Source organism: Dermacentor variabilis, chromosome 9 (assembly GCF_050947875.1).
Source record: "Dermacentor variabilis isolate Ectoservices chromosome 9, ASM5094787v1, whole genome shotgun sequence".
NCBI classification, from domain to species: Eukaryota; Metazoa; Arthropoda; class Arachnida; order Ixodida; family Ixodidae; genus Dermacentor; species Dermacentor variabilis.
Genome location: NC_134576.1, coordinates 51,449,367 through 51,475,170, shown reverse-complemented (window position 1 = coordinate 51,475,170; position 25,804 = coordinate 51,449,367). Strand labels below are relative to the sequence as shown.

General features: G+C 47.0%; 1 protein-coding gene across 1 annotated transcript in view; it reads left to right on the top strand.

Annotated features, from left to right (window-relative positions):
- Positions 1–24,136, top strand: part of LOC142592674 (uncharacterized) — a 40,420-nt gene extending 16,284 nt beyond the window's left edge. Inside the window, exons 4-8 of the mRNA XM_075704239.1 lie at positions 9,495–9,675; positions 11,467–11,529; positions 13,582–13,869; positions 19,378–19,577; positions 22,626–24,136. Of these exons, the coding sequence (XP_075560354.1) occupies positions 9,495–9,675; positions 11,467–11,529; positions 13,582–13,869; positions 19,378–19,577; positions 22,626–23,283 (1,390 nt within the window). The 3' untranslated portion in view covers positions 23,284–24,136. The remainder of the gene's footprint in view (positions 1–9,494; positions 9,676–11,466; positions 11,530–13,581; positions 13,870–19,377; positions 19,578–22,625) is intronic.
- Positions 24,137–25,804: the final 1,668 nt, after the last annotated feature.

The following is a 25,804-nucleotide window of genomic DNA, read 5'->3' as shown; positions in this document are numbered from 1 at the left end:
CCTCTTGTTCTCTTTTTCGTTCTGTATTGAACAATCCGCAGAAGCCACGTGCCAGTAATCGATGTCGTGGCACTCAGTTCGTCTGATTTAGATTATTCGGTAGAAAGCAGGGGTTGCTTCAGTGGAAGGACAAGCAGGCATTTGTTTCAAATATCAGCTCTTTTCGCGTCGTGCAACGTTTCGATTTTATATGTTGCAGGCGTGATTGGCCAGAGCGCGATCTATGCACCGCGCTCGTCCGTTCGCAGTGACCGAACCCTGTGAAAGGCGCCCTTTAAATTCAGGCCGCCATAATGAAGGCTTTAAACAATGTTTAAAGGGACAAATGAGAAATACAACTGGTGTAGTTGCCGCCATTATTTCTCTTTTATTGTTACGAACACAATAATGCGCTGTAAAATGCGCGATTAACATATGTAATGTTCACACATAAACGTATCGACGTTGAGATTTTTTATCTTCGGGGTGAGAAATTTAAAAAAAAAAGATTATGCAGTTCCCACGCGCTGTGGGAATCGATGTTATTCGAAACATTTTGCCGCTGTAGCTTACTCTATTCAGCATGGCTCGAAGTTCTGCAACACGCTTCCAAGTAGACCAACGCGCTTTTGTGAATCGGGTTGTGTGTGTGACGACAGCGGCACGACGACGGTTACGACAGTCGCATAACGGCGACTACTCCGGCAGTTCGACCCTAGTTTATGACATGTCCGTTGCTGGGTTCTTGAGTCCGTGTCTATTGCAATTTCTTCAGTGATCCGTGTTATATAGCACGTGACTTTCAAGTGGACTCAGCAACTGCAGTCTGCAGCTGGTATTTTCGTTTTATTAGTTTGGCATGATGGGGGCGGCATGTCCGCAGCCGTGTTGGTAATATACTGAAGCAAGGTTTGGGTACGGGCTAGTTGGTATTCCATGGTATCAATCGTCACTTACAGCGCATACATAGACGAGGGACAAAAAGGACGACGAAGACAATGTCTTCGTCGTCCTTTTTGTCCTTCGTCTATGTATGCGCTGTAAGTGACGATTGATACCGTGTTGGTAAATTAGAAAAAAGCGGTTGTTTAGAAATATGTCTAGAATAGAGCAGAGATAGATGATAGGGTAAATTAAGTGTACATACAGTACTAGACAATGGAGCACACAGAGACATAAGGCGAGGACAGGTTGTGACACACTATATCGAGCTTCCACACTCGCACGTATAATGAGGTCCGAACGTATCCATTTACACGAGATGAATACGCGTGCGAATGACGATAATACGCGGACGTCATAATACGCGCACAGAGTCACGACAGTCGAAACCGCTCTTAATCACATAAGCTGCACAAAGATTAGTATTGTCCCGCCGTAGAGAGGGCATCCTGCGCCGAGTGATGACTTTGCAGCTATAGTCAGCCGGCAAAACAAAACAAAAAAAGTGACGATCCCTTAGACAAAAAAAAAAAAAAAGCCGGCAGATCCCAAGCCCTATGGGAATTGATGTTATGCGAAGCAGTATGCGGGGAGCCTACCAAGTTAACGAAACGACCATGAGAGCACCAAGGCGTAGGCGGATAGATAGATAGATAGATAGATAGATAGATAGATAGATAGATAGATAGATAGATAGATAGATAGATAGATAGATAGATAGATAGATAGATAGATAGATAGATAGATAGATAGATAGATAGATAGATAGATAGATAGATAGATAGATAGATAGATAGATAGATAGATAGATAGATAGATAGATAGATAGATAGATAGATAGATAGATAGATAGATAGATAGATAGATAGATAGATAGATAGATAGATAGATAGATAGATAGATAGATAGATAGATAGATAGATAGATAGATAGATAGATAGATAGATAGATAGATAGATAGATAGATAGATAGATAGATAGATAGATAGATAGATAGATAGATAGATAGATAGATAGATAGATAGATAGATAGATAGATAGATAGATAGATAGATAGATAGATAGATAGATAGATAGATAGATAGATAGATAGATACTGTCAAAGTGGCAAACGTTCTCCAAGAAGTGCTTCGCATTTAAAACGTAAACGACGTACGCGCGTGAGTGTGACACACGTAGTTCACAACAAGCGGACATGTACATAAATGACGGAAGTAGATTGCGCTTGCGTAACCCTGCCCAATGTGGCACGTCTTGTTGGACGCAGCCAAGGCAGTCAAATGACCGCACGGTTGACATCATGGTGGTCACGCTCCGTTCTTTGTTGCCGGCAAGCGATCCTGAGGTTTCAAACTAGCTTCGAGCCCGAGTTGAGCCATTTTCTGATAGCGGCGCGCATGCACTTTCCAATGCGCCTGACGAACCGCAAGTGAAAGTCAGGCTTGCTCGAACGCTTTCACACCGTTAATTTCAAGCAAGTACTGCGTCGATCCCAACCCACCCAGCCTAACTTCGTCAATCTCAATAGAGACTCTCGAAGGTGGTCGAATTCTGCAAGACGGCTGTGGCATGGATCAGATGATAAAGAAGCGCAAGCACTTTTGTTTCAAATAACCGTTCTCATTTATTTATTTATTTATTTATTTATTTATTTATTTATTTATTTATTTATTTATTTATTTATTTATTTATTTATTTATTTATTTATTTAGATACTCTCAATGTCATTGCGGTGTTACGGAGAGGAGTGGTCTTACAAGTTCAACATGGCAGTCTTGAATGATGCATGCTCAGTGTTGCTGGCAATGGAGACCGGGAGGTTTTTCCATTCGGATGATGTCTTCGGCATGCAGGAGTGGAAGCGTATACATGTTGTTCTGGCAGAGCGGCCAAGTTATGGTTGACACGAGATGAGAGGTAACAAGGTGGCGACAGCAATGTGCGTTTCAGTTCAGGATTCGTAAAGATTTTATGAAAGGGACATAGGCGAGCCTGCTTTCTTCTGACAGAAAGGTTAGGAAAGTCTAGAGCAATTTTTATTGAAGTAAGACCGTCATTACGAGAATAATTAGCAACAATGAACCGAGCTGAACAATTTTTGATGGCTTCTAGTGCGTTTACAAGTGTAGAAGAGTAAGGATCCCAGTTTGAAGAAGCGTACTCGAATTTAGACCTGATTAAATTTTTATAAAGAAGCTTTAAGGAAACAGGGGCCAAAGCAAAGTTACGACGCAAAAAACCAAGAGTGTGATTTGCATTGTTAATGACATAGTTAATACGAGTATTCCATGATAAATTGCTGTCTATGTGGACACCTGGGTATATATATGTATTGACAGATGACAAATTAAAATTATTAAGGGAATAAGCAGGCATAGTACAGTCAGCCGTTCTTCGGGAAATCCTCATTATTCTGCACTTGTTAACATTGAGTTTCATGGAGCAGAGTGTACACCAAGAATTAATGCTCTTAAGATAAGATTGAAATTGAGAAGAATCATTAGGGTTAGTTATTACGCGGTAGAGGACATAATTACTGGCAAATAGCCTGATTGTTGATGTTTTTTTATTGATATGATATAAGGAGATGTTGGCGCACAATTTAGGCGCCGGCTACTCCTCATCTCTTGAGTGGTTCCGTCATACATCATACAGGGTTCAATATTACATATCAAATACTCTTTTCACACAAGCACCAGTACTTATCACGCAACGTTTCCACAGGAAGACTATCACGTAAGGAACACATGGTAGATACAATATACAAAGTAAATGTCTCCACACTTATATACATAAAGGTCTCAAAAGTATAAACGATACTGTCGTCTAATAACACATTGTCTAGTCAGCGGGTGGTACATACATCGTTTAAATGCATTATCACATACAGTTACAATAGAACAGTCAACAAAACATAATTCACAAACAGATGCATATATACAGTAACATTGAAATGAAGGGAACAATGAAAGCGCTAATAACGTCCAAGAATGCCGCTGTTTTCAAAAAAAGTATTTAGTGCTTTTAAAGCGCTCTCCTGCAAGGCCGTTGTTGGCCAAGGGCCCAAAAGTTTCCTTAAACTGAAAGGTCTGCGGTCTAATTTAATTAGCGCTGATTTAAGTCGGCATCTTGGTGTGTCATGATGTAAGCAATCTAGAAGGAGGTGGTATATATCCTCGTCTACAAATCCACAATCACATTCGGGGGTTTCCGCTCGGCCAATTCTGTGTAAGAAATACTTTGTGTAGGCAGTGCCTAGCCTTAATCGATGAATAAGGGTTTCCATAGTTCTATCTAATGACAATAAAAATTTGAATTCAATAAATGAATCAATATGGTATAAGTCCGAGCTCTTAGAATTCTGGTCAAACCAAGTGTTTCTAGGCATTTTGAAGGACGTTGTCTTGTAATGCACCGTAATTCATTCTTTGATAGTGGGAGCTGAACCGTATCATCTTTGAGGTGCGCTTGTCAGGCTGCTTCGTCGGCTGCTGTGTTGCCAGGAATGTTGCAGTGCCCTGGTATCCACTGGAATGCTATTGCATGTTTCGCTTCGCTTGCCTTTGTGAGGTTTTTAAGTGTTTCATATATTATACTGTCACTGAATGTTTTCCCCTTTGTGCTGCAGAGTGATGTTAGAGCTGCCTGTGAATCGCTGAAAATTACCCATTTTTGCGCATCTCTTACTGACAATATAAATTTTATCGCACATAGGATTGCGAACAGTTCAGCCGTTGTGGACGAAGTCGCACGAGATAACTTAAATTATTCTTGTTTGTTGAGGTGCGGTATAATGAATGATGAAGTTGAAGAGGTTGCTGTACTGGAGCCGTCTGTATAGAATGTGTATTCTGAATGCCGCATATATATCTGGTAAAGTGCTAGTTGTTGAGCAGCTTGAATCAAGATGTCTCTTTTTCTGAATATCCCATCTACTGACAATTAGATTTTTGGAACTGTAAGCAGCCATGGAGGATATTCGATGTCAGAGTTCCAAAATTCATTTCTTGGCAATATGTGAAGATTTTCTCGAATTTCTATATTAACATAACTTCTCTCTCGTTTCATTATGTCTAGAGCCAATGGGCGGTTTTTATGCTGGGTTTGAAGACGGAAATAATGCCGGCATGTTTCTGTAGTTCGCATAACTGGAAATGGTGATTGTCGAGCCTCAGCTATTACAAGAGAACTAGAAGTCGCTCGTGGAACTCCTAGACATAGGCGTAGTCCTCTAGCTAAAAGTTTTTGAAGCCGCTCTTCTGACGTGTGGGAAAGTCCGTGTAAGATGGGCGCGGAATACGCAATTTTTTGTCGTATTAATGCATTGTAAACAGTCAGCATGGACGATACTGATCAGCCCGATGATGTCCCACCCCAAGTCTGCGAAGTGCAGTCACTATGGCATTGACCTCGTTTTCGAGTTTTTTTTTTTTTTATGTGGGGTGCCCAGGATAGCTGCCTATCAAGTATTATGCCAAGAAATCGATGCTGTGCGACAATCATTAGAGGGTGTCCTTCCAGATTAAGAGTGAAATAACTGTTGATGTAATGCAGGTAGGAAGGTCGACCAACTTAAAATCGGAAGAATAGTGGCAACATACAAAGCAGACAACCCAAATGACTTCGCGAACTATCGACTATTTTATCATGCATTAGTACGCTTTTCGAAAAACTAATTGCAAAGCGCGCCCCAAGCTATCTCGAAAAGCACCGCATAGTTTAAAACGCACAGCACGGTTTTGAACTGGTTACTCTGTTACAACTGCTTCGGTCGGTAGATTACAGCATACTATTACAAATATTTGAACCTTGCGATTTTAGAGGACAAGCGCTTGGGTTTTTTCGCAGCTTTTAACAAATCATAAGCAATATGTAGTAGTTAGAGGATAAGAATATTCACCAAAGACAGTAAAAACGGGCGTTCCGCAAGTATCAGTGCTGGGTCCAACACTCTTCTCTCTATTCATTAATGATTATCCTAGATCACTCAGATTTCCTCATTTTATCTTATGCGCGGATGAGACAGCTGTAATAATTCCACGACAGTCACTACAGGAAGCAAAAGAAATCTCTAAAAGTGAACTGCAGAAGACTTTAACGTGATTTGAAACTAACAAACCTATTTTAGACTCCAAACAGACCAAGCATATAGCATTTGCTTCTGACCGCAAAACTACTTCTAGTAAGTGCAACTTGTACTTCGGAGATACACAAATCCAACAAATTAGGGTAGTTGCTTGGGCTAGTTGGTAATTCATGATAAAAAATGACGTACAGCGCGAAGGACGAGGACTGCGAGAGACGCGTTCTCAGTCCTTGTCCTTCGCGCTGCACGTCATTTTTTACTAGCAAATTAGTGGACATAAATACCTAGGAATAAGTCTTGACTCGATCGTCACTACACTGGGCTTCACATATTGAACAAGTAACTAGAAAAATAGTTTTTGGCTGCTATACCTTGTTAAAGGCATGCAGACATTTCTATCCTCAAACATTACGACTCATTTTTTTTCAGCATTTCTCAGTCCCATTTAACATACATAGAAGCTTGGGGTTTCACCTACGCCTCGTACATTGATTCTTTTATCAAAATTCAGAATCGTGCTGTGAAAATAGTATTGCATTGGCCACAAAGGACGAGCCCTCTGCACAGCTTTTTGCACAGTTAAATATGATGGCACTCATTGAAGCTCGTGACTATAACACACCTATACTAATCCACATAATATTAACCACGAACAAGCCAAATCTCTCATTAATATGTATCACGCCTACATGGGACACTATACAAGCTGAACATAATAAATTCAACTTGCCAAAACTCATAATGTGTATGGTCAACGTTCCCTATCATTTATCGGTGCAAAAACCTGGAATTAAATACCCAGCTTCATAAGAAAACTTCCAAATACTGATACATCATTAAAACACCTCTTTAAATTAGGTATATAAAACAACCTTCTTTTGCTTTTTACTTTGGGTTGCAATTTACGATCACTTTTACAGTATGGATCCAAAAATAGCCACGTAGGCTAAGAATCCAGATGATACTGTCAATGAAATTGTGTTGCGTTATGCGGGAATAAAGATTTTCTTTCTTTCTTACAATGTAAATTAGAAACAAGAGGGCTCCGAGGAAGGAGGTTTGCGGTACACCGGATGGTACAAAACAGTTATGGCCGTTATCAGTTACATGCTGGGTTCCGATAACTGGAAAAAGAAACAGCATCTCTATGTTTAAGTATTGCTTTGCCAATTAATTTTGCTCCATCGCAGAAGTATTCGATAGCTATTGGCGCACGGCTGCGGGATTGTGAAGTGAAGCCTGGGGCGCGTAAAATCGGTTGCTTTAAGGTACATCGGCGCCTTGCTTCGATTGCAAGCGTTCGATAAGTCTGTGCAGACCGAGTTTGGTGAGAACCAATGGTGCTTGCGTCAGAAAAGTAGAAATTTTGAATGTGTATCTATTATGAGTTCGCAGGCCTGGGAAGCCTCCATCAAGAAGCACTTCCATAGGAAAAGGCCTGAAACTAGACTCAAAATGATAATAAAGAACTACCTCCCGTGAACTGCTGCGAAGCGCCGTTCCCTTTGCCAAGAATTCTTGCTCAGCCAAATGTTTCGTTCCCTCTCTCTCTATCTCCTTTTGAGTGCGTGTGCCTCAGGCATGAAAATAAGTTCAGGCAGAAATGATACTGCGTGAAAAATAACAAAGATGGTACAGTTGCATGCAGATTAAGTAAATGTGTATATGTTTTTTTCGTTAGTATGATATTCGCAACCGAAACTACCGCAAATTAAGTGGCAAACGTTATCAACGGTTTCATTGATTGATATCCACGATTAAACGTTCCAGCGTTTGACGTGGCGCACACGTTGTAATTTTGGACTTGAAGCCAGCAAGTGCTCCTGCCGTGGCCAGAGGCCAATGCACCAGACTACACTGAGGCAGGCACCACAGTCCAGATACTCGTCACCGAAACGCTACGTTTGGCCGCATGTTATTACAGCACAACTGAAAACTTATTCTTCAGTGGGACACGCAAGAAATGCGAAGAGAAGGAAAAAATTCTGCGGAAACCGTCGGAGATGGTTGTCAATGTAGAGGCATATAGCCTAACGCTCCTATGGAGAGCTATTCGCTTTCTTTAGAGACTCTTGATGGCGTGAATTTCTTGCAGTGAGAATGTTCAGTTAGCGTTCATTGTTTGATGGAGTAATTCTGCAAGGAACAAAGCGGTTGCCAGCGCTAGTATAGGTAGGCGGCATGTGAATCTCAAAGGGGGTCAACTGTAGCCGTTCTGATACGAATGCGCCGCAAAACTCGGTTGCGTGTTCACACCCCCCCTCTGCGTCATCGCTTTGATATCGTCAATGAAAGTCCGGCCACCACCGGCTAATAAAACGGCCGCAAAAGCGAAATAAAGCTACTGAATTTTACAAGAGGACTAATTTGTGCGAAAGGAAAAAAAAAAAGGCGCAAGAACCAAATACAAGAGGCGACGCCGCTTCGACATTCTCGCACTAGCTGTCTGTGACGTCATGGATTTCTGCAGCGTCTGCTCGGGTCTAAACAAGGCGTACTCATACCGCCAATGAAGAATGTCTATATTGCATTCTAAAGGAATGGAACGCACAACCTAGCAAGTCGTGAGAACTTTCTCCGCCCAGAAAACAGCATGTGGAACAGGCGCAAATACTATGGATATCGTAACGTGGCATGCATGCAGTGACGTACCGGCTGTGTTGTTTGAGGGAAAAAAGATTGTCAAAACAGGGATACATTTTTCCTTCATTTTCTCGGCTAGTAATCAACCCGATGTTTGCAATATAACCGAAGACAGCTTCTTTGAATGAATACTTGATTATTTAAAGTTAACTTATAATGCAATTTTTGTGTCTCTTCGAAGCAACCTCAGCTCTAAATATACAGCTTTGTCCGTCGCTCGGCCGGATGACCCGATAGTGATGATCACTTCTAGTGGCACTCCCTTTGGAATCGGTGTGGCGTCAAGTAGTGTAACTTAGCCTCTGTGAGTTAGGTGTTATTATAACGTAGCGATGCGCTTTACCTACGTCTTCTTTGTCGCTTAAGTTTATACCTGTGATCACACCGCCCCCCCCCCCCGTCTCTTGGCCGCTTTTTCCTCCGCCATTGACGATATAATCGTGTCTTACTTATCAGGACCACTCACCAGTTCACGCTGTCATCAGCTCTGAGCCCTATAGCCTTTCTGGAAGGTGGGCGTTCCTTGCAATACGGGGTCAGTAAATATCTATACGCATATTAATTCGATATGTTGATCGCTTCCGGCTTTTTTTTTTTTTTCAGAACAAATTTGGGTAAACCTGTTGACAATGTTTGCTCCTGTCTTTCCCCCCCCCCCTTCTTTTTTTGGCGTAGAAAGGGCATTAACACTCTCGTTCAGTACAAACCGCCTTCCTTTATTTATTTCTTGAGCTCTTTCGTAAAAATACGTGAATTCTTTTCCTTCTTTCTTTTCGTTGGCTTTTCATTCTGTGCATTCGACCTGCCAACCCTGAGCGCTCTCTGGCGGTCGCCCTGGTCGCAGGCCCGCTCTGTCCCGCCTCGTGGCTGCCGGCGCCTGCTTCGTGGCGCTGTGGGCGCTGCCCATCGTGGCCGAGTCACAGGCCGGGGCGCTGGTCGACGCCCGGCTGCTGCTGGTCACGCGACTCGCATCGCTGGCCGCCGCCTGCCTGGCCATCCTCGTGGCGCTCGTCGCCTTCCCCTGGGTGAGCGAGCGTCGAGCTGCTCCTCTCGTCGGGCCGCCATCGTTCGCCGGGTTCGGGGGGCGTTTCAGACACCGGCGCTGCTGGTGTCATTCCCCCCCCCCCCCGCTACTTTCAGCAGCGCCACGATCTTTCTGCACGTTTTCCAAAATGCGAAAATAGTGCATCTATGACGTAAATAAACACGTGGAAAGCGATTGATTAAAAATTATATTATGAGGTTTTGCGTGCCTAAACCACGATGTGATTAGGATGCGCGCCGTAGTGGGGGACTCCAGAAATTTGGACCACCTGGGGCTCTTTAACGTGCACCTAAATCTTAACGTGCACCTAAGTATACGGGCGTTTTCGCATTTCGCCCCCATCGAAATGCGACTGCCGTGGCCGGAATTCGATCCCGCGACCGCGTGCTTAGCACCATAGCCACTAAACAACCTCGGCGGGTGAACGATTTATTCAGTTGGAGGTCCCATAGCGCGCGACTGAGAGCCCTTCTGTCAGAGGATGGGTATAGGTGAACAGATGGGAAGCGTAACAGCGCAGCGTAATTAGTTGCAACAATATCAGCGCTGCAAACATTAAAATAATACCATACAGCATCTGGACACAAGGCACAGCCAACATCGTAGCGGTATGAAAATGCGAAAGAAGTTACAGAACATGAAAACACAATGTGGTAACAAAGAAATTTCGAGAATAAACAATAAGTTAAAATGGCTCCTCATTAAAGAGGTTCCTACTGAAAAGCATTGCTTAGTAAAGCGGCGGTACGTTGTTTCAGAACACACCATGCTGCGAAAGTATAGCAGTATGTCTGCCGTATACTCGTAATCTGCGCCCCGTCAGAATAAACGCGCTTACTTTGCACAAGCACGACTTTGATTCGGGGTGGGACACTGCACAGAGCGCGCTATATGTGCTGTCTGCTAAATAAATAGATGAAATTTTTTTCTTCGACAATCTTCGCTCTTCAATTATTTAACACGTTAACGTTGCGACGAAGCCGGCGGGATGTTGCACTTGTTGCCGACATTTACAATAAATAAATAAATAAATAAATAAATAAATAAATAAATAAATAAATAAATAAATAAATGTAAACAGGCACGAGTTAGTTCAGGACGTCGTCACACGAAATTTAAAGAGCTCCATACTCCGTTTCATACATCAGGTGCAACGCTGTGGAAGCTACGCACGAAGTCCGGTCACCAAAATTTATTACTCCGCGCGTTTTTGTCTATGCTTCGCAGCGTGCCAGCGGCGTTTGCTCGCGCCGGCATACACGTGAAGCTGCCGCGACGGGTGCAATTAAAGATAACGAAGAGCAGATTTAAAACAACCTGTTATCAGCCGTATAAGTAAATGGATTGTTTCTATAGGTAAATTCTTTCTTCTTTCATTCAGGACTGAGCATATATAAAGAAAATTTTCGCAAAAATCGGGTCAGAAAACACCGTTTCTAAGTGCGAACGCAGCCACTGCAAGCAGTATCTGTAGCCTCCACAGCGTTGCACCTGACGTATGAAACGGAGTGTACATCTGATGACGGTGCGCTACTAAATGTGATGCACTATCGTCGCGTTCCTGGAAACGCAGCTTGCGGTATCGTATCGCCCTTATGGCATTTGTGCTGCGCGCCCCGATCCCAAACGGCTGTCTCGGTGCACACTTGGCCGTGCTCGTGTACCTGCGGTTCTTGTAATGGGCGAGCTTAAATTTTTCAAGCGCTATTTATAACCTATGTGCGAGCGACATGAGTGTTACAAAGTTCTGATTTCTTTTTCCTCCTCGCAGCTTCGAAGGATGGCGCTGAGGTCGCAAGATGCCCTGCTTTGCTCGGCCTTGGCCAAAATGCAGGTGAGGCATGTCTCGCAATGGCGTCGACGTGGGACGCACACCTACACTGAAACCAAGGCGTAAACAGAACGCACGACTAAAATCGTGGCTTTATTGTAGTCGTGGTCAGTGTAGTAACGTTTACGCGTCCTAGTCAGGCGCTAGCGGCAAGTGACCGGGTATATACGGTGAAGTGTTGATCGAACATACTGGAGCTTTGCATTATAACACAAAAAAGTAAATTAATGCGTAGCGTTCTCTACCTATTACTTCGACATTGCCGTAGATCGGTACGCAGGTAGTTTACCATCTCGCCTCGTTTGGCGCGTCCTCAATAACGAAAAAAAAAGGAGGCTGTTTCCCCCAAAGGATTAATTAATTTTGACCGCCAGGGGATCTTTATCGTGCCCCCAATGCACGGGACGGGGGCGTTTTTGAATTTCGCCCACATCGGAATGCGGCCGCTGCGGCCGGAATTTGATCCCGCGCCCTCGGGCTTAGCAGTGTAATGGTCACTGTGCCCCCAGAGCGCGCAAAAACACCTTTGATATTTGTGTGTTCTGCCAGCTTTTTCAAGTTCTGTGAACACTTGTGTAAGCATGGGGCAACAGCAAATTATTTACGTTCACCTTGGGCGACAGGAGTGTCGGAGTACGCACATAAAATCAACTTATTAAGAGGAAACTGAGCTACAGAGACTAGAACGGGAAGGGGGTACTTGGCTCCTGAGGGGTGAGTAGCTTGACAGACGAAGCTTTCTATCATGCGATGGTCACACGATTACTTAAAGACATTGTCAGAGCAAAGACCGACAGTGCTCCTTTTAACGTGTTTCTAGTGGAAAGAGCTAAAGTGTTAAAGCTGTATGCAGCCACTTGGAAAGTACTCCTAGCACGTTCGGCCCGAGTGAAAAGTAAGCATAACATCAAGATATCTTGCGTGCCGTTCGTGGAAGGGGGTTCACGAGTGAGGGCGAGAGGCTTCAAGGGTTGGTTGAACATATCTAGTAGATTAAGAGCAACGGACTGCTCAGATTCATTGTTGCACTTAGTAAGAACCAGGTGGTTGTCAATGTGTCTAAAGATTCTAATCTTGGTGCAACCTATATGCGTCTAAAAAGGACCTCTGTCATGACCTGCGAAAAAATAAATCACCTAAATTGGGCGCTATGCATGACCCAATATGAACTGCCTGCCTTTGAATGTGAAGTTTACCATCCCAGTGGATGAATGCCGATTTAAGACCAAAATATAATAGCTATAAAAAAAACCCGGCACACTCAACTCCAGTTGGCATCTACGTAGATAAAGCATTCTTGGTGTATTTGGCTCATGAACCATGTGTGTGTGCATACGAAGTGTGGTTATCGAGGTAAAGATCTTATTAATAAAGTGCAACATGGAAGCGATATTATTTTGCAGAGAAGTATAGAAAGGTCGGATATTATATACACATATTTACGTCATAAGTATATTTGTTTAAAATTTCAGTGGTGGTGCTTCTGCTGTTTTCTGATGCGGAGGGGCGGGTTGTGTAAACTTGGCGCTTGTATATTAACGCGATAGCGTTAAGGAGCTCGTGTCGCAGAAAAGCCGGTGTCGTCGGCGTCGGTGTCGGCGTCCGCGGCGTTGGCCGTGAGCGATAAATCACGGCAGGCACTTCATAAATAAAAAGCAACTTCCAAGATGGGCTGGGTGGGAATCGAACCAGGGTCTCCGGAGTGTGAGACGGAGACGTTACCACTGAGCCACGAGTTCGATGCTTCAAAGCGGTACAAAAGCGCCTCTAGTGAACGCGGTGTTGCCTTAGAAACTAGCTGTTTCTAAGGCTCAGGCGTGCGTCGCTTGCTCAGGCGCACATTTCGTTGCCGCGCCGAACGCTGCGTTGCTCGACGCTCACCGCGTCCGATGCGGGGCGCGTAGTCGCTGCGCCGTAGCCCATTGTCTTGCACCCCTTGGCGGGTCGACGGGAACCCTGTCGCGTTCCACTCTTGAAGGCGAAGCTTAAGCGTCCTCCAATTTTTTCCGCACGCCTTCCGTGCTCGCAAACCGACCTCTATCCCCGGCGACGCAGGACGATGCGGCGGAGGTGCCGAGGCGGCTGCCGAGACCCATGGCCCGGACCACCCTGCGCGCCGCCCTGTCGGCCACGCTGCTGGGCCTCGCGCTCGCCCTGCTGCTGGGCCACGCCGCGCTGCACGCGGGCCAAGCGGCCCACCCGCGCTGGCTGTGGTGGACCTGCCGGGGGCTGGCGCTGCTCGCCGAACTGAGCGCCGACGCCTGCCTGGCCTTCGCGGCGTCCAGGCCCGCGGCTCGGTGCCACGCGGCGGTGCCGGCCACGGCCACGCTGCTGACGCCGCCCGTGAGTTCGGACGCGCCCGCCGTCGAAACCCCTTGCGAGCCACGGCCGACGAATGGTCGCGCCACGGCACAAAAGAACAACGCGGGGAACGCGAAGTACTTCAGCCCGTGTGTGCGACGTATGCGTGTGCTCTTTTGTTTTGCGGTCATTATGGATAGGAAAGAGCAGGATGCATCCAGTGAGAGTTAAGCAGGGTAATGTCACCGGCAAGTTCGATGACATGTTACAGGCAGGAGAGGATTTCTATACCGACCTGTAAAGTACCCAGGGAGGCCATGCAATCTTAATTGGAAGTAGTGACGAACAGGATAGAGAGGCTCCTTATATAACGATAGCGATGAAGTTAGAGGGGCCTTGCGAGATATTCTCGGCCAAAAGCGGAAGGAGAAAATAGAATAACAGTCGTTTCAGACAATGACTAAAATAATATTGTACTCGAGAAGCATGGGACCCTTCATACTCAATGCCTCACGATTTCAAGTGTACCAGAGAGTTGGATGAATGTAAGCTTTATACTAATCCAAAAGAATAAAATGTTCCTAGCAACATTTCGCTTCAACTAAACAAGAGGACAGGCTATATTCAGTAAAAGGCTATATTCACAATGGATAACGTTTACTGGGAAATCTGCGGAGCACAACCAATCTCGCCATATATGTATTTCATGGTAGGATATGAAAAGGCATTTGATTCAGTAAAGATACCAGTAGTCATAGAGGCTTTGCGTAATCAACGATTACAGTAAGCATGTGTGAATATCTTAGTGAATACCTGTAAGGGCTCCACTGCCACCTTAATTCTTCAAAAGAAAAGCTAAAGGATGCCTATCAAGAAAGTGATCCAGCAAGAAGGCCCAGTCACTCCAATGATATACCCAACAAGCTTAGAAACATTCAAGTTATTAGACTCGGAAGGATTAGGAGCGAGGGTCAATGGCCAATATGTCTACAACCTACGGTTGGCAGATGACGTTGTCCTGTTCGGCAACAATTGGTATGAATTGAAACAAGCGATTCAGTACCTGAGCCGAGAAAGTACAAGAGTAGGAATGAAAATCATTATGCAAGAGAGAAAGGTAATGTTCAACAACATGGCAATAGAACAAGATTTCGTGATTGGAAGTTAATGTCTGAAATATCTGCAAGATTACGTTTATCAAGGTCAATTGCTCACAGGCGACCCTGATCAAGCGAAGTAAATTTACAGAGGAATGAAAATAAAGATGGATTGGTGGGCATACTACAGGCACTGCCATATCATGGGCAGCAGCTTACCTCTACCCTTCAAAAGAAAAATGCGAAATCATTGCATTTTATCGGAAACATATGGGGCGGAAACAAAGAAGCTTGTACTTAAGGACCACACAGCGAGCGATGGAACCAGAAATGTTAGGTGTAATGCCAAGAGACAGAAGGGCGGCGGTGCGGATCAGAGAGCAAACGGGCATAGGCAATATTCTATAGTTAAAATTAGGAGAAAGAAATGGGCTGTTCAGGCCATGTAATGCTTAGGGCGGCCAGCCGGTGGACCATTGGAGTTACAGAATGGTTGCCAAAGGAACGAAAGCTGAATTGAGGACGGCAGAAAATGAGGTGTTCCGATGAAATGAGGAAATCTGCAGGCGCAAACTCTAACCAGCTAGTGCAAAACAGGAATAATCTGAGATCGCTTGGAGATGTCTTCGTCCTGCAGTGGACATAAGCACAGGCTGATGATGATGATGCTGGTGATGATGATGATTAAAGCCGTGCAGGAAACGAGGACAGAGATATGTATCTACACCACAGGTACTCGAAGAATTGAAGTCATTTTCACTAAATCGTGTTATCGAGCAGCTGCCTTAAAATTTTATCTTCGTAGAGCTGATCTGACGCTTTCCTCCCTGGGCCTTAATGCGATGATAATTAGTCTGTAAATAAGTACCGTTTTACTGTAGTGGAATAAATATTTCCACTCCTAATAATCTGTCTTTAGGAGCCTCCTCTATGGGACAATTTTTTATAACGTTATGCTATTTTACTTCTTCTGTGGTTTAATCACAATTCTTCATTAGTGTTTTCTTTTTCGGCTTGATTAATTACCTTTCTAACCACAAGTTAGTATTGCCCCTTCCCCCATTGTGGGTAAGAGTCACGCATATATAGGTGCAAACCAACGAACCGCTTCTAGTCTGAATACCACTCTTCGTCCTTGTTAGCGGTGCTGCCCCATATTACAATTAATCCATACCGACAGGTTCAGGGGTAATGAAACCCAGCCTGCTTTCTGTTGCTTTGTCTCAAACAGCCGTGGCGCAGTACATTGACCGCTCCACATATCGACAAGTATGCCCAACCCAGTTTAGCCTGAGCTACAAGCAACCGCTAATAGACACTACTGCGTCTTAACTTTGGTGTACGCCTCGACCCTTGTCGTTAGACGTGACCGGGCCTACACTTTCGCAACACTTCCTCAGCTGTCCATTTAGCTTGGCGCCGAAAAAATTTCCATATAGGAGGGGCGGCAACGAACCAAAGAGATCCCCTTCATCCATGCCCCCTGGAAAGGTGCTTGCCTGAATAAGTAAGCAAGTAACGAAGGTGTCATTGCTTCTTATGAAAAGAAAAATTATTTTTGCTTCTGGATCTTCGTGTATTTTCTCAAATAAACATCAGCGGTCAGCGGTGTTGTCGCCCTCCCCCCTCTTTCGATTGGTATGAGAGCCAATAAACGTTAAATATTAAAACATAAGTGACACTGCCAGTGGGTATTTCGTATGTGAGTCGATGAAAAAATGGCCTGAAGGCATGCATGCAGGGCATTTGCCCATTTTGACATTGTGCGGGGATGTTCAAGGGGTCGCCTGCCGGCAGTAAGCGTTGTTGCGGCCTAAACGCGACGTTGAGCCCTGGATTGAGTAACGTGGAGTTATCTTAACAGGGAGTGGTAACAGGAAGTGCATTAAAAAAAAAAAATATATATATATATATATATATATATATATATATATATATATATATATATATATATATACACACGTGAACAGTGCGCCATAAGGGAGTTTGAGAAACAGCGTCGCTAAACCAGTTCGCTCCCCCAAAACACCTTTGAACGTGTTTCGCGATCTTTCATACACCTGCCGGTTGGCGCCCCTAACTTTGTGTGCGCAGACGTCTAACATGTCCAGCGCGTACCGCATACCATGACGAAAAACGAGGCGTGCTGTAACTCTGTGGCAATTACGACAAATTAGAAAAAAAAAAAGGGGGGGGGGGGGTGCGCTCTCCTGAGCACACCAAAACTTGCTTTAGGTACAGAGATCCCACAGGTGGCGAAGCGGTGGTCTTATCAGTTAACACTTTAAGAGTCGAGCTCGACGAATCTGTTCTTCTCCAACGTTGAAAACAAAATGGCTCCTGTGGACTGCGGTAGTGCAACAGTAACATTTTCTTCAACGAAAAAAACCAATAAGACCAGAGTTCCCTACTTCCCGTGGCCTAGAGCCTTGCGTGTCTTCAATAAAAGACTTTAAATCAATGAACAAAAAGTTTCTCCTTGGGATTCCTGCGGCCCGGCTTTTGGCGTTCTTCTTGATGCGAATAAATGACACGCCCACGGCGCACTAAATGTGACGATTCCTCTTACTGTTTTTCTGATAACGCAGTGTCTTATTTCAATACGGGAGCGTCCGGTGTAATATAATGGAGCGCCTGCTGCCGTCGTTGGTATATCAGATTTTGACAGGCTGCAGCGATAGGAATTCCAATCTCGTCGCTTAGTCTGGTCACTCGACTTTTTCGCTAGAATTTCCTGCAACGGCACGATTTCTGTCTCAGAAACTGTGAATGACCGCAGTCGCTGCATTTCTGGTCATTCACAGATCGCGCAGAAGTCACGTGGCAGACGCAATTGCAGGCGCAGCTCTTGTCGCGCTTGTAGCTCACTAGCGAAATCCCTTTAGAATATATCGGTTATAACGGTACAGTTGGCTAGACTTGTGGATCTTGTGACATTAAGCCCGAACCACACATATGCCTCTGACGTCGGCGTCTGGCGGCGTCTCATTGTGTCAAAATGCTAGTATTATTCGTCATTGCCGGAAGATAAGAAGGAAGGTATAGTTCTGGTGGCTTCACCCTGACACCTGTAGAACAGCCCGCGAGGGGGTAAATAAATTTGCAAGGTCTACACGTTTGTGCAGTGAGGAGGTGTTTTTGAAATCGACAGAAAACTTGCCCGCGCCTCCCCCGAACTGTCAGGCGCGCACGCCGATATCTGCCTTGTGGAGATCTCGGCGCCACAGCGTGTTTCCGCTCGTGAGACGCACTTCACAAGCGCGTACCAACTGCGGTAGAGAAGCGAGTGAAACAACCTCATTTAGGAAGTGGATGGTTCGCAGGGACATCTCCTGCAAAATTATCTGACGCATATTTTAATGAGTAAAACTCTTAATTCCTACACTAGTTACGATACATGCACATTCTGTGGGCAGACAGTGTTGTTCGGACCTGTGGTTCGGTAACTGCAAAAAGGTCGTGAAAGGGGTGGGGGGGCACTTGCTTTTCCTTGCGGACGCCCATGCTTAGTGGAATGGGGTCGCTGACAGCTAGACTGAATTTAGGCTTTAATTGATTAAATTCTTAGGTCTCAGCGCCAAGCCTAATATAGTCCACCGGTTAGTACGGTGGACAGCGAAGCTCTATCTGAAAGTCATCGGCGCGCGAGTTCAGGGGGCTACCTCAGAAGCCGCTCTAGACCTCTTACGCGCACTATCGGTGAGCAATGAGCATCGGGGGTCGAAACAAGAATTGCATGGCTTGGGGAAGACGATGTTCCCGTATGAATTTCGCGCACGCCGCCAACTTTCGAATAAACCAATTCCCAAAGTAGGGCCGGCCTTGAAGCGGAGTTTCTGTACCGAAAGTATTCTAGATAACCTGAAATTGCTGGCTTTTTTTCGGCTCGCAGCGTCGCCTTTCTCACATTGAACACCAGCAATACTTAAAACGCCAAAATGTTCTCCCACAGAAAGATTACTTAACTCAAAAGATTACTTGCTTCCAGTTTTCATTAGCAGAATATTAAGACTGCCTCTCTGTGCGCGTTGTTCCTCGAAAACTAATAAGAATTAAGAAAAAAATACCGGGATATTAAGCAGAAAAAGTGTCCGGTCGGCTACCCTAGCAGGGGGAACGGAAAGGAGGAACCAAAATAAAAGATAGAGAGAGTCCGTGAGCATGTACACGTGCGCTTACAGCACCGAACAGCCAAAGACGCTCTCGCCCACAAGTCAGTCCTTGTCAAAAAAGCACAAAAGGGCCTTCACTTCCTTTTGGACCGATGATCGGTGGAAACGGCCGCTCCAGTAGTGTCTGTACGCTTGTCGGACGATCGGGATTCTTTCAGCGGCGTCTACGAATGGTTAAGAACCGTCACACAAGATGGCAGTCCGGAGGACAGCGGGCCAGAATATATGTGCCTCGGCGCTCTGCCGTCTCGTTTCCCAACGGCGCTGCATTGTGGACGCAGGGCTTCTCCGCCGACGCGTTCGGCAGGCCCGGTGGTCACCGCTGCAGCGCCATCGGAGCCCGGGGGGACCCGAGCGAGGCTGCCGCGCTGTGCGACTCCCAGTCGCCGGCCAAGACGGGCCTGCTCGGACACGCGACGTTGCAGCGTACGGCCCTCCTGTTCCACGACCAGTGCGTCTCCAGCAGCGTGTCTACGTCCAGGTAAGCGGCGCCTGCGTCCGCGGCACTCTATAAGAGCAACTCGGATCGCGGAGATGAGGGTCCCAGTGGGGAAAAAGAAAAGAGACTGGAAGATCCCGTCTCACGATGAATGTCGATGCTAATGCGATTAGCATAGAACCAATGTAGCGACACACTGTATTGCCGCCGCAGCCACACGAAGTGCCAAACTCGCTTCGAACCACAATGCCCAATGATATCGCAACACGTATGTCTTATGGTAATCACTGCGCCCCAATGGAAACTCCGTGGTATCCTCTAGTAACGCGGGTGCAACTTAGTTGCAATAGCTAAGCGGCCGTGCTGACCGCGGAGGTGTTTGCTGGGGATGGGGCGCTATCGGCTTTACGTGCTTTAAGTCCAAATATTCTTTATTGTGTCACCTTACTGACACGCCTGTTCTGAGGGATTGGCTAATCGAGAATGGACACGGTTACCCAACGGCACAATTTGTTCTCTAGGCCAGACGGCTGCCAACACAAGTTGCCCGCTATACACCCAGTGGCCTACGTTGTCTGCTCGGCGAAACAGCAGCCAGCACATACCTATAGTGGTCCAAGCCAGTATACAACTTGGGTCACTGTGTAGGTGAAAGAGGTTACGTACAAACAAACACGCCGAAAAGAGGGTGAACTTCCAAAAGAATGCACGTCACATTAATAGGGTCCTAAGAAACCTCTGACCAGGGGATAAGAATTAGTGCCCGTACCTGACTGGGGACGGAGCCAGATAGTCCACGCAGATGCCACATGGAGCGCATCACCTGTAGTCGTTCCGTGTTCTGATGTTCAGCGTTTTCCGTCGCTAAGTCTCCTGCAAGACAATCGTCACTGGAGTTCCACAGTTCTTGCTGATCATTCTATGACATGCCTTATCGTTTCTGCGCGTTTTTTTTTTCTTGCTGCTATGGCGTTGACTACTCCAATGACAGAGCCTCAATGGTGCTTGACTTTGAGGAAACTCGGCATTTGTGCCTCTTAAACATTAGAGCGGCTGTGTTGACGAAATTGTTCGTTGATCTTTGTGAACATTCCGGCCTCCTTGAAAACGTTCAGCTGCCGTGCTGAAGTGAACGATTAGGTCAGAGTCGCAGGATATAAAAAATATTCCCGACCCGCGAGTCTTCACACGATGCTTGCCGGGGCATCGAACCGTGGGTTTGCAGGTTCACGGCATCTGTTCCACGTGTTTAACGTACTCGGTTTAGCGGCAACAAACATAGCGGACAGTGACGCAGGCGTTGGCTACGCGATTGACGCCGGTAATACGTGCTTGTCGAGCGCACCAGGCATCACGCCTGGCTATACGGCGCTGTTTGTTCATACGTCGCATGTTTCAGAGCACTGATCACGACGCGCAAGCGCGCATGTGACGCGCTTCTTCCTTTATCTTTTCTTTTTTTACATTTCGTCGTGTTTCTTTTGGACAAGGGAAAAAAATATTTACGTGACAACTAAGAAGCTCGAAGTTGATGCATTAGATGTTTCCTGGCATGCATTACGATCATTCTCATTGAATGTACTGGCCGTCGAATGTTAAAGCTGGCGCGATTGATAAATGATTATAATGTAATGAATAAGTTAAGCACAATTCTTAAAAAGATAGTGGGACTTGCTCCTTACAATAGCCGACAACATGCATTTTGCTCACGTCCTCCTAGGGCGCTTAGGCGTATTTTTAAATCTTGGCTAACGTTAGCTGAGACATCATATGTATATTGGCTCTCATGCAACTTTCCCTTATGGCGTCACCGACATTGACGACAAGCTCATTCGCTGAGACCACATTACAATATATTATGGCTGACAGATGTCCCAGAGTGGGTATTTGCTACTACTACTAACACCTGCAAGGCGAGTAGGAGGTGAAGAGGAGTTCTTGTCAGGAGGCATGTTCTGTCGACCTCGCTTTCCTTCATTTCGTTGGCATGTACAGATGGTGTCTTAAGAGAGCTTGAAGAATCCGAAAGAGTTCCTTTGCGCCCAACATTAGCCGTTTCCACGAACAGTATATCTTCAAAGGTATAGAGCAATCGGGTGTATTTTTTCGCTCGTGCAACAAGCTGCGTTGCTTTTTTTTATTTTATATAGAGCACACTTTTCTAGTACCACCGCTAAAGAGAAACGGAGCACAGAAGGCTGTTTGGCGGTGCTACTTAGTACGTTCCTGTACGGTGGCATGTACAGAAACATCTTTAGGGAAGAATTACTGTAGAATGCGTCGTGTGAGCATACTATACTGTAACCATGATCGATGCACCCAGTGCTTAAAGTCAGGAGGGGTCCGGGGTGTCCCGGCCGCTCCTTAATTTTTTTAAGGAGGGTTTCACCCGCCTCCCCACTCGGCAGGTCAGCTGTAACCCTGCGGCACCGCCCTGCATGCACCGCGATCAATGTGTCGATGGCGTTGTTCCAGCTCGCTGTGCTCTTAGGGCTATGGATATGATACTGAGTCATACAATATTTCACTTTTACCGTAAATGACCGAACAGGTGCCCAATCAGAATAAGAGGATGCTTGGGCAATTTTTTGGTTCGAGCAAGATAATTCAGGAGGTTGCGATCGGGTGGATTTCGGTCCGACAGAAGAACTAAAAATGGAGGCAGTACGGCGTTCTCGGCAAGTAGTCATCAATTTTTGCTAACAAAATTCTGAAAGCATATTCGAACTATACTATACGCACATTTATTCTTCCTTTCAAAAGCTATATCAGCAGACTTTCTGAGTCTGAACGAAAACGGAGGTCTACACACTTATCGTCAAAGACCCTGTAATTGCAGGGAGCCATTACGGAACGCCGGCCAGTTGGTCGTGGAGCTACCGTTGGCTGGGTGTGCACATAACAGCCGCCGCCGTAGACTTGGCACTTGATAGGTTGTGTGCTAACTTTCTAAACTGCTTCGCGAGTGGGGGCCCTCGCTGTGACATGGGTGCATGCGAGGCATCTTACCGTACCTGCATGCAGCGCCGTTGTCTTGTCATCCCCTTCGTGCATTATTACAGCCGTAAATAAACGCGTGATGCTACGCAGGTTCTGCTCGGCGGCCGGAGGAAGCCGCGACGGCACCAGCAGCGACGACGAGGGCGACGACGCCTCGCACCGGGCGCTGGCCGGTTCCACGGCGCCGGGCACCGTGGACGGCTCGCCCTGGTCGCAGGCGCACAGCAGCGCCTCCTTCAGGCGGCTGGGCAGCAGCACGTGCAGCTCGGAGAGCGCCGCACACAGCTTCGACCTCGCCTGGGGAGGAGGCGGCGGCGCCCTGCGGCCCCCGCAGAGCCTCAGGCTCGACCTCAGCGCCAGTCACCACCACCACCACCGGCGAGGCAACGGCGTCGTCGGCGGCGCGGGGGACGCCAGCGAGGACGTCACGCCGGACTCGGCCGTCTACGTCGACCTGTCTCCCGAGCTGCGCCGCAGCGAGGGCCACTCGCTGGACAAGCTGCAGAGCAAGGGCTGCCCCTGCTGCGCCGCGCGCCGGCCCTGGCGGAGGGCGGCCCTCCAGCGGTACACCCTGAGCGCCTCCCGGTTCTCCCTGAGCGGGTACGAGCCGCTGAGGCGTGACGAGGACTGTCGCTGCTGCGCGGTCGACCAGGACCCCTTGCGGCAGGTCAAGGCGTGCGCGGTGTCCAAGGAAGAGTGGCACAGGAACCTCCAGTCGCTGCCGCCGCCGGCGTCTTCGGCCTTTTGAGAAGGCGGCGCAATCGGTGCGGCCGCGGCTTTGCTGCCACGCCACGCGAAGCGCGGAGAGTCGACTGGATATTAACTGTAACCGCTCGTTCGCTCGGCGGAACGGTTCCAGTGCGTTTCCGGAGAGTCCAAAACGTCGGCCTCGCTTGCCGAGAGCAGCTTTTTCCTAGCCCGCTATCGTCTGGTGCGGCGGATGCACGGACAAATGAAGGGCGAGGTGCTTCGCTGCTTCTGAACACTAGCGACTGTCTCGACGCAAGACGAGCCTGTTTGAAGACCTGAACCTTGATTTTCAAGTGCTCCAGCCTGAAGAGCACGCCTTCAGCTCCACGAACATAAGGAATCGATGTGCTCTATACACGCTTGTTCTTGTGCTCCGATGATAGCGAACGGCTGTCCCCCAATGCTACGTGACCACGACGACGTCCAGTAGCTGTGTGCTACAAGATCAAATCCATGGTGCGGACTGTTAGAAGCAAGTCTTCGTGGCTGCGTCCAGCTGAACACAGTTTTCGCCGAGTGCGACCCCACTTGCGCCAACGCGCCGAGGCGAACACTTGCGAGACCGAAGTGGGGCACTGTTCCGTGACCAGGCGAGCGTAACAGCCGGCAATGACCACGATGACGTCCCACTAGAACCGACCTAGCATCTCCGATGTGGTGGCAGTGTCGTGCTCCGCGTGATAAGATTTTCGTGGACGCGAAACGAAACTATTGCCCGTTCTCGCGTACACTGCCGCTTTTGTCGCTCCCTTCTTTCCGTCTGCCTACAATGACATATCGCCTGGGACGTTGCGCTTCTATCGTGTAGCTATACACCGCTAATCGGAGCAAAGAAATGTTCAATGCGCACAGTCGTCCTCATCCCACGAGCGCTGTTCTTCCCGTCTACCCGGCACTGATCACTCTGGGGTAGCATTACGAGGTACGAAGGACTTGGAATTGCGTGAGTTATTAAGTTGGAAGGGTAAACTCTATGTACGCCAAACACCTTTTCGTACCTATACCCATCCGCTTTGCTCACTCGATTCCACCTACACTGCTGGTGCGTGCTCGCTCACCAAATATTATGCCAAAACAGCGTTAATCGCTATGTGTTGTCAGTACATTATGTTTATTTCGGCTAATCGGTTTTCCGAAAACCCATTAAGGAAAATGAGAGAAAAGAGGTTAAGCCTAGATTTAGCTTGGTTTCACTTGGTTTGTTGCCTGATGCTATGGCTCAACCCAATACGGGGGATAGGAGCCGTTGTCCAGCCCAACCTCTTCTCGTTCCTAAATTGCTTAACATGCATGCTCAACTCAGGCGTGATAAAGCACTAAGGGTCGCTCTGTCTTGCACGCAGAACACCAGGAAAAACCAGGGTTTACCAATGGAATAAAAGCAGGTGGTGTATGGGGGTGTGCTTCACGACAAAACTCTGCACTTCACATGTGCGAAAAATACACGGGAAGCGATGGAAGAAACAAGCGCCTACTCGTAGTTCGATTTACTTCCGGGGGGGGGGGGGGGCGGAGGCACACGCGTGTACACGCCAAATCACAAAAGTGGACGCGTACAGAACTTGTCCTTTTACATTCGTACACGTGCGTCATTATAAACACAGCTCCGAGTCAGCGTTGCTCTGCTCCTCCATGCATGTCTAGCGTCCTTGTGCGCGCTCCATTTAAATGTCGTCAACGAGTTTTGTGAATCGCCAAGCTCGCTGCGTGAAGTAACGGAGTCGTGGTCTTTCAACTCATGACCGAGCCACACTTCCGCCCGTGTGTCTTTTGTTATCTTTCTCTCTCTCTCTCTTGCTTTTTCTTAATTAATTAATTTTTTTTTTCATGGGCAAGTGACGGCTATTCTCCGATCGAAGTGCAATATATTGACGGTATAGTTACCAACGAGCCACTTTCGGACCTGTTGCAATGTAAATCAGACCCAACGTTACAGTCAACGATGCATTAAAACTACATTCTGGCGCTTTACGTGCAAAAACTACAATGTTATTGTGAAGGCAGAAGGGGGAGGGGGGGGGAGATGCCTTCGCGTACTTAATGAACGCACACGAGCGTACTTCGCAATTCGTGCCGCCCCACGAAAGGCGCTCCCCGCGGCCGGCATATGAAGCTCGAGCTCAGCAGTGGCAACACCATATAGCCACCGCGCTACTGCGGCGGGTGAAGGAAGTCAAGCGTCGTGTCACGTGCTGGAGTAAAGACAAAGCTTGAAGAACTTAGAGAGAGAGAGGGAGAGAGAGAGAGAGAGAAATGAAACGAAATAAAATTAAATCGCAATCAGCCTTGAAAGCTGTGTTGCCGTTCGGCGCGGCTGACGCTCCACTGAAGCGTGAGGACAGCGCGCCGCAGTGGGGGCGGCGGGGAGGGAGGGAGGGTGTCGTGTGTTTACACGTTGCCGGCTCGGGCCGCATTATACGAGGCGTACTCGAAGAAGCACTTACACAGTGCTACTCTAGCTGGCGAAATAGTAAAGCATCTGTGTGGGAGCTCGCTCGAGGTCTTCCATACGCGGCCAC